General features: G+C 43.1%; 1 protein-coding gene across 1 annotated transcript in view; it reads right to left on the reverse strand.

Annotated features, from left to right (window-relative positions):
* LOC135095095 (circadian locomoter output cycles protein kaput-like) overlaps window positions 1-12,500 on the reverse strand; it is a 41,256-nt gene that overhangs the window by 6,786 nt on the left and 21,970 nt on the right. The window contains 12 exon segments of the mRNA XM_063995799.1: window positions 5-294; window positions 846-1,047; window positions 1,300-1,550; window positions 1,719-2,551; window positions 2,770-2,917; window positions 3,432-3,538; window positions 4,509-4,640; window positions 5,342-5,549; window positions 5,913-5,970; window positions 5,972-6,030; window positions 7,024-7,147; window positions 9,188-9,277. Coding sequence (XP_063851869.1) covers window positions 5-294; window positions 846-1,047; window positions 1,300-1,550; window positions 1,719-2,551; window positions 2,770-2,917; window positions 3,432-3,538; window positions 4,509-4,640; window positions 5,342-5,549; window positions 5,913-5,970; window positions 5,972-6,030; window positions 7,024-7,147; window positions 9,188-9,277 — 2,502 coding nt within the window.

A 12,500-nucleotide genomic window follows, 5' to 3' on the forward strand; every position in this document is an offset into this window, starting at 1 on the left:
TCACCTCAGTGGTGGAGGTCGCTGGCAGCTGTATTGGGAAGTTGGTGACCACTGGGTTGACAGGAAACACAGGAGAGAAGGGCACGGCTGCCACCTGGACCACCTGTGCTGGCGTGGCGCTGCTCACTGCCGGCGCTGCAACCGCCACCGCCCCCTGCTGCCCCACCGACCCCTGATCACTGAGGGTGCCGCTGCCGGACTGCCCTAAGTACTGCTGCTGTTGCTGTTGTTGTTGCTGCTGTTGCTGCTGCTGTTGCTGTTGTTGTTGCTGTTGTTCGACACTCCCATAGCCTCCTGAGAGATGTTTGATAATTAATTTCTTTTTTCTTGCATTATTTAAGATTCTTTCTTTCTCTGCCTCTCCTTCCTATCCATCATTTGTTTCTAATTTTAAACTTACAACCTCCTGTCTCTAACCCTCTTTCTTCCTTTAACTATCCTTTCTTTATATTCAAGCCTATATCTTCCCATCTCCCCTTTCCCTCCTTCCTATCTATCATTTGTTCCTATTTTCAAGCCTACATCCTCTCATCTCCATCTGTCTTTCCTCCCTATCAAATTCCATGGCTATATCTTCCTATCTCCACCCATCCTTCCTCCCTTTCTCTTTTTCCTATTTTCAAGCTTACAATCTCCCATCTCCACCATTCCCTCCTGCGTATCATTTCTTTCCATCTATTACACTCTTCCAGTCTCTCCCAAACACCCTGCTTCTTATCTTTCCTTTCTATTTTCAAGCCTATAACCTCATCTCCACTGTTCCCTCCGCTCTATCATTTCTTTCCATCTCCTATTACATTCCTCCAGTCTCTCCCAAACAGCCTGCCATGTCCTCCTCTCCTCACCAGAGTTATGAGAGCTGGTGCTTCCGAGGGGCGACGTCACCATCATCTGCAAGAACTGATCCTCCTTCTTCTCTTCCTCGTATGAGCCAGACAGCCGTGGGGAGGAGAGGGACTGCGGTAACTCTGGCAGCAGTTCGATCTTCTTGCAGTAATACCTCTCCCGTGGGCCAGCCTTGGTGGGTATGTATGCGCTTGTCCCATCCTGCAACAGTGGGTTAGGTTAGGTTTGGTTGGGTTGGGTTAGGTTCTGCTGGGTTAACTTAGGTTTGGTTAGGTTAGGTCCTGCTGGAGTAGGTGGTCAGTTAGGTTAGTTTAGGTTAGGTTCTGCTGGAGTGGGTGGTCAGTTAAGTTAGGTTAGGTTAGGCTAGGTTCTGCTGGAGTGGGTGGTCAGTTAAGTTAGGTTGGGTTAGGTTAAGTCCTGCATGAGTGGGTGGTGGTCTGCCTGCTTGTTTACCTGCTGTGGGTGGGAGACGTGGGAGGCAGCAGAACCGTCGGAGCAGGGGGAGGAGGGGGGTGGCAAGTCATCCAGTAACAGCTGCTGGGACTGCTGCTGCTGCCGCTGCTGCTGTTGTTGCTGCTGCTGTTGTTGCTGTTGTTCATGTTGTTGTTGTTGTAGGATATGTTGCTGCTGCATTCTTGACCTCTTCCTGCTGGTGACGCCCTCCCCAATGCCCGTCCCCGCCCCCCTACGGTACTGACTAGACTCTGGGGACACCAAATACCAGGATTAGCCTCACCAATGACAAACATAAACCTCATGTAATCCAAACAAACATTAAACTCATGACAACAGCCAGACACGTGGCACAATGTACGACTCTAAGTACATCAGTCAGCTGCCACTGGTGACAAGGAGGGTGTGGGGCGCCTCACCTGAGCGTGTCTTGGAGGGCCAGGAGGGCAGCTCTCTGGAGGACAGGTGCTGCTGGCTCATCTGTGGGTAAGAGTGCTGGCTGCTGGGGGACAGCGAGGCAACCAGCTGCCCCTGCCCCATCAGCTGCTGCTGCTTCTGCTGTCTGGAGGGAACCTGGGAGGACTCCGGAGAGGGAAGGAGGGGAGTGAGGGGAGGCATGAGGTGCTGCTGTTGCTGTTGCTGTTGTGGTTGTTGTTGTTGTTGTTGTTGCTGCTGTGAAGGCACCCCAACACACTGCTGCTGCTGCTGTTGCTGCTGCTGTTGTTCCTGTTGTTGTTGTTGCTGCTGCTGTTGTTGTTCCTGTTGTTGTTGTTGTTGTTGTTGTTGTTGTTGTTGTTGTTGCTGTTGTTGTTGTTGCTGTTCCTGCTGCTGCTGCTGAATTTCTTGTAGCTGCTGTTCTTGTAGCTGCTGCTGTTGTTTCTGCTGCTGCTGCTGCTGTGCTTGCTGCTGTGTTTGCTGCTCTGCTGAGGTCTGCTGCTGCTGGAGGTACTGCAGGGGGTCCTGGGGTGCCACGCCGTCCCTCGCCACCACCGGCTTCTCCTCTACCAGCTGCTGGGGAGTGGGGGGTGCGGGGGGACCAAGTGGAGTGAGGGGTGGAGGCAGGTCCACCACCCCCGATGCTGTCCCTGACCCCAGGCCAGCAAGACCCAGGCCAGAGGGCCCTGCGCTGGCCCCACCCCCTCCACTGGACGCCAGGCTAAGCTCCCCCTCGGGGCCGCTCGCCTCCACCTCCACCTTGCACTTCTCCTCCCCACCAGAGTCCTTCAGCAGCTCCTCCTTCACACTGCTGTAGCTGTGGGACACATGGCAAGGTGAGCACTGGGCAGCACCACACTCACACACTGGGGAGGCCTTGCAACACACACACACATGAATGCACTGACTGATAAAGCTGTGTGTGCAAGGAGCATTCACAGCTTTAAACATAAACATGACAAATTAACTTTAAAAGATTGAGCATCACAAGCCTGACTCAGTGCTGTACAAACACAGTGGGGCAAGAAGACACACCTGATGACAGTGTTGGTGCACACAATGAACTCAGGCTTGGAGTTCCACTGGTGGTAGGTGATGTAGTACTGAGTCTGCAGCCAGATCCACTGCTGCCCCTTGGTCAGGAACCGGTAGTAGCAGGAGGTGCCCTTGCCTGTCTTCATTACTGTGGTGGTGGTGGTGGTGGCAGGAGACAGGAACACAAAACAAACAAGGTTAAAAAACACCCTTGTAAGATAGCTAGGCAAATAATATATCCAATAACCCTTATATCAGAAACAAAAATAAAGTTAAAAAACATTACTTTTTGACAAACAGCACAACACTGGCCTTATTACTTAGCTACACTATCACTAAAAACATATATTAAAGTGAAAACCATCTATTTCTCATTATATTTTAGTTCCCATCTCAATATTCTCATCTTATACCCTTCCCTTCCCATCCCACAACCTTCCCTTCCCTTCTGACACCCTTCCTTCCCTTTCTGACCCCATCCCACCCTTCCTCTCCCTTTGACACCCTTCCCTCCCCTTCTTCACACTCCCACCCCTCCAACACCCTTCCAACATGCTTCCTCACCCTTCCTCTCCCCTTCACACCCTTCCTTTCTCTCCCAACACCCTTCCAGCACCCTCCCACCCTTCCCAGCACCACACCCTGCCTCACTCTAGACTCACACTGCTCATGACAAGCTGCCACCTTCTCCAGGTCCTCCACATGGTAGTAGTCATACCCTGAGGTTCCCAGCACCTCAAAAGGCATGTACCCGATGATGGTGGGGGCCCTGGGGGATGGGAGATGAGGGGACAGGGTGGGTGGGAGGGAGGAAGAAAGAAAGAAAGGAAAGGAAGGAAGGAAGGAAGGAAGGAAGGAAGGAAGGAAGGAAGGAAGGAAGGAAGGAAGGAAGGAAGGAAGGAAGGAAGGAAGGAAGGAAGGAAGGAAGGAAGGAAAGAATGCAAAGGAAAAATTGATGGACGAAAGAAAGGATGGAGAGAAGGAATACAAAAAAAGACATATATTAATCAAAATCATGAAGAGCACACAGTAATATGCATGTAAATCACCGCATCACAAAACCTATTAGGCAATGAATATTAAAAAGAATAAATGAATAAATGGAATACACTGAATATTTGTTGTTCATTTCTGAAAGTTGTGAATCTGACATATGCTAAATGAAGAATAACAAACAAATGCCACAAAATAAATAAATAAATAAATAATAATAATAATAATAATAATAATAATACCACTTGAACAAATAAAATACAAAGGAAAGAAATAAAAAAAATATAGATAAATTAATTCAGAGCAAAAGCAAAACAACAGCATTAAAACAAAATAAAAACACAAATAATAAACAGAATAATAAAAAAAATAAGATAGAATAATATATTTTTAGTTTCCCTTTTACAAATATAAAAAAAATGTAATAATAATAAAAGAATACGAATTAACTTTTTTTTTAGCTTGTCTTGAACAAAATAAAGATAAATAGAAAGAATATGAATAATTATTTTTTGTTTTTTTGCTTCTCTTGGACAAACAATAAAGAAAATAATAAAAAAGCAAAATAAAATAATTTGTCCGTTTTCTATAACAAAAAAAAAAAAAAAAATAAATATAAATAAATAAATAAACAAAAATAAATAAATAAATAATAATCTATCACTAATATTTATCTATCTATATATTTATCTATAAAATAACAACAATAGGCAGACACGGGGAAGGTTTTTGCAAGATATATTTACCTGTGATCGAGAAACAGAAATTTCCACTCCAGGCTGTGTCTTGACGTGAACTCTGTCTTACTGGGCTCTATGACCGTCATCTCGCGCTCTAGCTGAGGCCGGTCCAGCCGTGCTATGGCCACAAACACCAACCTGCCGCACACCAATACACATTTATTTAGTCGCTGTTCGATAATGTTTTTTTTTCTCTTCAGGGTATGGATGTCAGTGCTATTTATTTATTTATTTATTCATTTTTTTTGGTGGTTTAGATATGTGTTTCTATTATATAACAGAAAATAAGGGGTAAACCTAACGGAATTGTAATAATGGTAGACAAGTTGGTTTTATGTAACTGAAAATGAAAAAAAAGAAAATGAGAGGCGTAATTAATGATAATGTGCTTCTCTTATGTAACGGGAAAAAAAAGAAAGAAAACGGGAACAATGCAATTAATAATAAAGTGCTTATCTTATGTAATAGAAAATGGAGAATGAAAAAAAAAAAAATGATGGGATACTGTAATAAATTATAGGATTACGTAAATTCTATGATGCCAATATAAGTGAGGAGTTTTGAGTATAAAGATCACTACACTATAACTGGTCTGAGGGCGGCCATGAGTGTAGGATGAACTAAACAGTATATACATGTGTTTTTATGAAGTATTTTGTTGTAAGGTTCATTAAAGGTCTTCTTGGCACGACAAAAAGATGAACACACACACATACACGCATCTATTGTATATTTTAAGTGTACCAAATACAATAAGCCGTTTATCATTATTATTACTATTATTATTATTATTATTATTATTATTATTATTATTATTATTATTATTATTACACACTTACTTCGTGGATTCCTGAGAAAGTAGCGAATTGGCAAGAGAGCTTTGAAATAATCCACCACCACCACCACCACCGCCGCTGCCACCACCACCACCACCGCCGCCGCTGCCGCCACCACCACCACCACCACCTCCTCCTGCAAGGCCTCGTCCACAGCTGTTGAGGGAGACTGAATCCTCCGCCTCGCTGCAGCTAAACTCCAGCACTCCATCTGTAAGGCAGTATGATGGTGAGAGAGAGAGAGAGAGAGAGAGAGAGAGAGAGGAGAGAGGAGAGAGAGAGAGAGAGAGAGAGAGAGAGAGAGAGAGAGAGAGAGAGAGAGAGGAGAGAGAGAGAGAGTAAAAAAAGCGAAAAAAGATGAAAAAAATAAAAAAATAGGAAAAAAAAGATAAAAAAAGGAGAAAAAGGAAAGAGAGAAAAGCAAAAAAAAAATAAAAAAAAACGATCGGAAAATTTAAAACATTCCCTACAAAAAAGAAAAAAAAGAAAGAAAGAAAAAAATAAAAAAATAAAAAAAATAAAAAATAAATAAAAACAAGAAAACACAAACAGGGCAATTGAAAACAAGTCGTACCTTCACTGGGGCAGGAGTACCTCTCGAAGTACCCCGTTAGATGCACCCGCTCGTACAAAAGAGTCCTCCATGGATCCTCTACTTGACCGCTTCAGGTGAACTGTCAATGTATACTTCTCTATACGGGGGGAGAGAGAGAGAGAGAGAGTGAGAGTGAGTGGCGATGGTGGTGGCGGTGGTGGTTGAATACAAAGAAAGTTCAAACAGTAATATACGCTTATTGAGATCCTAATTAAGTTGTTTGGCTAATTATTTGATGCTATTAGTGGGAAAGACGTAGGAGGAGGAGGAGGAGGAGGAGGAGGAGGAGGAGGAGGAGGAGGAGGAGGAGGAGGAGGAGGAGGAACAGAATAGCAGTAGTGGTAGAAGTAGTAGTAGTAGTAGTAGTAGTAGTATCTATCTATTTTATTATCTACTTATCTACCCACTTATCTATCTATCTATCTACCTCATTTATTTTTTACATCATCTACTATTAACTTACAGTCTTCATTAACCCCCCCTCCACCCCCAATGCAGCTCTACCCCTTTCTATGGTCAAAATTTTCCAGCCTAACCTCCCACAACATTACAATCTTCTCTCTATTCACATTTCAATACATCTCTGGCATCCTTCAATCTAATAATATTCCCTTCATTATTATCCTCGTTTCTCCTCCCTCCCTCTTTCCCTCCCTCCCTCCCTCTCTCCCTCCATATCAGATAATGCTTTCCAATTTGGGGTAAAACAGCGAGAGAGAGAGAGAGAGAGAGAGAGAGAGAGAGAGAGAGAGAGAGAGAGAGAGAGAGAGAGAGAGAGAGAGAGAGAGATAAAAGAAGTTAATGGGATATATAAATAAAAAAATATATATACAGATAAACAAACAAACAAACAAACAAACAAACAAAGACAAACACGTCCCAAACATAAAAAAATAATAAAAAAATAATCTCCTATATACAATTAATTACTAAACCTTTTAAAAAACAAACAAACAAACAAACAAACAAACAAACAAACAAACAAACACGACACGTAAAAAACAAACAAACAGACTCGTTTAATACAGGTACAGCCACGCACAGATACACTAACTACCACCACTAACCCTAACGACCCTTTAACTATTACCTTTAGTCTCCTCTGGCCAGTTGCTCGGATTGGGCGCCAGTGCTGGGTTGGACAGAAACTGCTTCATCTCCCCGCGTTCATCTTCCAGCATTAGATCGTAAAGAGGGCGGCCAGAGAGGTCATTCTGTGGGGAGAGGAAGAGGAGGAGGTAGTTAGTGAGGGGGGACGAGAGGGAGGTGATTAGTGAAGGGGATGGAGAGGGAGGGAGAAGGAAAGGTAGGTGTGTGTGTGTGTGTGTGTGTGTGTGTGTGTGTGTGTGTGTGTGTGTGGAGGGAGGGAGGGAGGGAGGGAGGGAGGGAGGGAGGGAGGGAGAGGGAGAGAGAGAGAGAGAGATAATGAAACTAGGTATATTGACACACGTATATTGGCAGAGAGAGAGAGAGAGAGAGAGAGAGAGAGAGAGAGAGAGAGAGAGAGAGAGAGAGAGAGAGAGAGAGAGAGAGAGAGAGAGAGAGAGAGAGAGAGAGAGAGAGAGAGAGAGAGCAGAAGGAAGCAAGAAAAAGGCATTGTGTGCTTATCAAGGAAGGTAAGAAAGGAAGGGGGTAAGGAAGGGGAGGGTGATGGGAGGGAGTGAAGGGGTGATGGGAGGGGGTGAAGGGGTGAAGGGGTGATGGGGTCATTTTCTGTGACCCTAACGCATCTTTCCTCACACACACACACACACACACACACACACACACACACACACACACACACGCACGCAAATATGAAGGAATGTAATAAATTTATCTAATCATCTTTTCAATTTGCATAATATTCTTGTGTATCTTTTATTTATTCATATATTTATTTATTCCTTTGTTGGTTCTTTTATTTATTGTCTTGTGGAGGAACGGAGGAGGAATGAGGAATGAAAGAGGAATGAAGGAGGAATGAAGAATGAAGGAATGGAAGAAGAATGAAGGAGAAATTAGAAAAAAAGTAAGAAGGAATGGAAGAGGAATAAAGGAGAAATTAGAGAAAGAAGGAATGAAAGAGGAATCAAGGGAATTAAAGAGGAATGAAAGAGGAATGGAGGAGAAATGAAGGGAATGGAGAGAATGAAAGAGGAAGGAAGGAGAAATAAGAGAAATAAAAGAGAAATGAAAGAAATGAAGAGAATTAATTAAGGGAATGAAAAAAAAAATGAGGAATGAAAGAAATTGTGGAGTGGGATTGATTCTCTCTCTCTCTCTCTCTCTCTCTCTCTCTCTCTCTCTCTCTCTCTCTCTCTCTCTCTCTCTCTGTAATCATTAGACGTTCATGCAATAACAGAAAATGAATTTAAGTTATGAAATTCAATGAGGGAATGGGAAAATAATTGAATCTTTGCAAATAATGATGAGAGAGAGAGAGAGAGAGAGAGAGAGAGAGAGAGAGAGAGAGAGAGAGAGAGAGAGAGAGAGAGAGAGAGAGAGAGATACGAGAACATATATTAACACACACACACACACACACACACACACACACACACACACACACACACACACACACACACACACACACTGTCAGTCGAGGGCAAGTAAACAAGACTAAACCAAGAAGAAGAAGAAGAAGAAGAAGAAGAAGAAGAAGAAGAAGAAGAAGAAGAAGAAGAAGTAGAAGAAGAAGAAGAAGAAGAAGAAGGAAACAGTAGTAGTAGTAGTAGTAGTAGTAGTAGTAGAATAAATATAACAATAACATCAATAACAAGAGGAAAAACGGAAAAAGAAGAAAAAAATAACAATAACAACAACAAAAGGGAAAACAATGAAAGAAGAAAAGATGACAACAACAACAACAACAACAACAACAACAACAACAACAACAACGAGGAAAAACAAGAAAGAAGAAAAGAGAACAACATCAACAACACAAAAAATCACAATAAAAAATTTAACAACGGGAAAAAAAAAAACAAAAAAAGCTGAAAAGAACCAACCAAAAGGCGATGTTGCCAAATCAGCTGAATGGCGCGAGAGTTCAATATCACACGTAATTGGCACCATTCACTTCCATTATCTGTGTATGGTGTGTGGGCCTAAAGGTTTTATCTGATAATGTTGCCTTACGTAGTTATCCTCTCTCTCTCTCTCTCTCTCTCTCTCTGTTATTTTATCTTGGAATTCTTTTTTTTTTATTTTTATTCAATGACAGTAATCGAAGGAAGGAGAGTGGATAGCATAGGATACCATTTAATACGTACAGGAAGGTGTCCTATGAGGGGCGTGATGGACTCTGAGGTGTACAGGACCTTCCCGGAGCAGGACACGGTCATGATGAAGCCGTCCAGCGCCTGGGAGGAAGACAATGTTAGGTTAGACAGCTGTGATGTACCCGGGCAAGAACACAAGGCAAGCTGCAAGGCGCCATCAACAGTACACGTGGCTGTCCCTGTATAACGCATGCCTGCCTATTTCCACCTATTGTAAGAAGATAAGATAGTAAGATAAGAGATAGTCACTGTATAAAATATGCCTATCTATTTCCATATATTATGAAAAGAGTTAAGATCGAAAGAACAGAAGGAAAAGAAGGGTTGGTGCAGGAAGCCATCAGGCCTACACATGGCAGTCCCTATATAAATCGTGCCTATATTTTTTTCACTATCACAGAAAAAAAAAAAAAAAGATCGTTAGAACATAAGGAGCAAAATACAAGAATCTGCAAGAAGCCATCAGGCCTACACGTGGCGGTCCCTTTATGAAACATGCCTACCTATTTTCAACTATCATAACGTACGAAAACAAAGGAAGCTGCAGGAAGCCGTGAGGAAATGTACGATAATTTAACTGTATCCCCCCATACCTACCCATTTCTAACTAACCAAACCTACGATACTTAATATAAACAAAGGCTGACGCGGTACCTCTCCATCCAGGGAAGCCAGCAACGTAACACAACACAACCACTCTCTGTAGGCACCGCACAAGCAAACATAATATTCGCGTCATTGTACCATCTCACACTGAGCTGCAACCCCTCGCTGGTATGCTGGGGCCACCTCTAATAAAAATATATAGCGCTTCGTTTGTGAAATGGGTGAAAGATTTTGAATATTGGTTAACTCTTGCATTAGGGTGAGGGACAAAAGGGGCAGTTTAACAGTGAAAGGCATGAAATAGTGTAAACCTAACTCTTGCCTTACGGAGATGGACAGAATAGTGGTGAGTTTGTAGTGACTAAGTGACGTAACTACATGACTGCTTGACTGCCAGGCGTGTTAAGGTTAATAGGAGTGTGGTGGAGGTTGATAGCCTTGTAAGACACCACCAATAGCAAGAGTGATGGATGGATGAGTGGATGGCTGGAGTGAGGCTCTTCAGATCTTCACTATTTTTAACTTTTTCAATTTCTGCAACAAGTGACATCCCCTCTCTCTCTCTCTCTGACCCAAACTCCTCCAACTTTGATGCTGAATGATGACTTACAGAGAGAGAGAGAGAGAGAGAGAGAGAGAGAGAGAGAGAGAGAGAGAGAGAACAGCAAATTGGGGTACAGGTGTTTCTTCGAAGGCACCAGGTGTGTGAAGGAGCTTGTTAAAGACTTCAACCTTATCTTTGACTCCCACCTCTCCTTTCCTTCCCATCTGATCCCTCTTTGTAAGTACCTCTCTCTCTCTCTCTCTCTCTCTCTCTCTCTCTCTCTCTCTAGCTGACAGGCACTATTAGAGAAAGATGAATGCAAAGGTGAAAATTATGAAAGATGATAGCCTAGATAGTGACAGACAGACGGACAGACGGACAGGCAGGCTCATATTCGTACTATCAGCCTTACACTGCCAATATATACGAGTATACGACTAACTACTAATACTATTAATTTGTGACCGATGTACGATATTTTATGGGGAATGTACGATTATTTGTGCGGAATGTACGATCAATTTACGGGGAAGGTAAGTACGATAGGTTTACGGGCAATATACGATCATTTAAGGGGAAGGTACGATAATTTAAGGTGCAGTGTACGACAACTTGCGGGAAATGTAAGTACGGGCAATCTACGGGCAATGTACGGTGATTTACGGGGAATGTACGATGATTCAAGACCAATGTCCGACGATTTACGACCGATGTACGATAATTTACGAGCAATGGACCGTTAATGCAGGACAAGTTTGCGAATAACGAGCCACGTACTAGAATCACTTCACAAGCAATCCACGACCAATATGCAGACGACAAACAACCAGTACAATTAATACAAACTTAAATACGACTCATAAATACACAAACAACAACGAAAAACATCAGACCGATAATATACAGACTAAAATAAGATCAATAAAGAAAATTTTAAGCTAATTACAACTAATATAGAAAAATATATATAACCAAGATAAAAAAAAAAGATAAACGATCAAATTACGACTTTTACGACCAGAGAGAGAGAGAGAGAGAGAGAGAGAGAGAGAGAGAGAGAGAGAGAGAGAGAGAGAGAGAGATTTACTGTTACGACCCCTAAAAAATCAAATGGCAAGGTCGTCCGAGTAAGCACGACCCGAATCTACAGGTGAGAGAGAGAGAGAGAGAGAGAGAGAGAGAGAGAGAGAGAGAGAGAGAGAGAGAGAGAGAGAGAGAGAGAGAGAGAGAGAGAGAGAGAGAGAGAGAGAGAGAGAGACAGAGAGAGAGAGAGAGAGGGCAAGGAAGGTGCGAGAGCCTGCCTTCCTTCCCTCCCTCCCTGCTCTCTCTCTCTCTCTCTCTCTCTCTCTCTCTCTCTCTCTCTCTCTCTCTCCGTAGTAAACAAGGTCATTCCTCTTCGATTTTTCACCTTTTCCTCTTCCTTTTATCTTTTTTCTCCTCCTCCTCATTTTGTTCATTACTCTGAAGTTTTCTAGGGCGAGGAGGAGGAGGAGGAGGAGGAGGAGGAGGAGGAGGAGGAGGAGGAGGAGGAGGAGGAGGAGGAGGAGGAGGAACGAACAGGAAGAAAAACAGGAACGGATGGAAAGGAAGAACCATGATTATGAAAATAGCAAGAAAGAAGAAGAAGAAGAAGAAGAAGAAGAAGAAGAAGAAGAAGAAGAAGATCAAGAACAAGAAAGGAAGAACAGGAAGAAAATGATAAAAGGAGGAAGAAGATGCATAGTAATCATGATCAGGAGGAGGAGGAGGAGGAGGAGGAGGAGGAGGAGGAGGAGGAGGAGGAGAAGTATGAGGAGGAGAAGTATGAGGAGGAAGAGGAGGAGGAAAAAGAAATAAAAAATAGAGAAAACAACAGAGAGAGAGAGAGAGAGAGAGAGAGAGAGAGAGAGAGAGAGAATAAAGGGGAGGGGCTTACGGTTACATAAGCAGCCTTACATAACGGTGGGAGGGAGAGTGGAGGAGGAGAGAGAGAGAGAGAGAGAGAGAGAGAGAGAGAGAGAGAGAGAGAGAGAGAGAGAGAGAGAGAGAGAGAGAGAGAGAGAGAGAGAGAGAGAGAAATAGTCATTCTCCCTTAGTAGATAAACAAGTGAAGCATTGCCAAGAGAGAGAGAGAGAGAGAGAGAGAGAGAGAGAGAGAGAGAAAGAGAGAGAGGA

The sequence above is a fragment of the Scylla paramamosain genome, chromosome 47 (genome assembly GCF_035594125.1).
Source record: "Scylla paramamosain isolate STU-SP2022 chromosome 47, ASM3559412v1, whole genome shotgun sequence".
Lineage (NCBI taxonomy): Eukaryota > Metazoa > Arthropoda > Malacostraca > Decapoda > Portunidae > Scylla > Scylla paramamosain.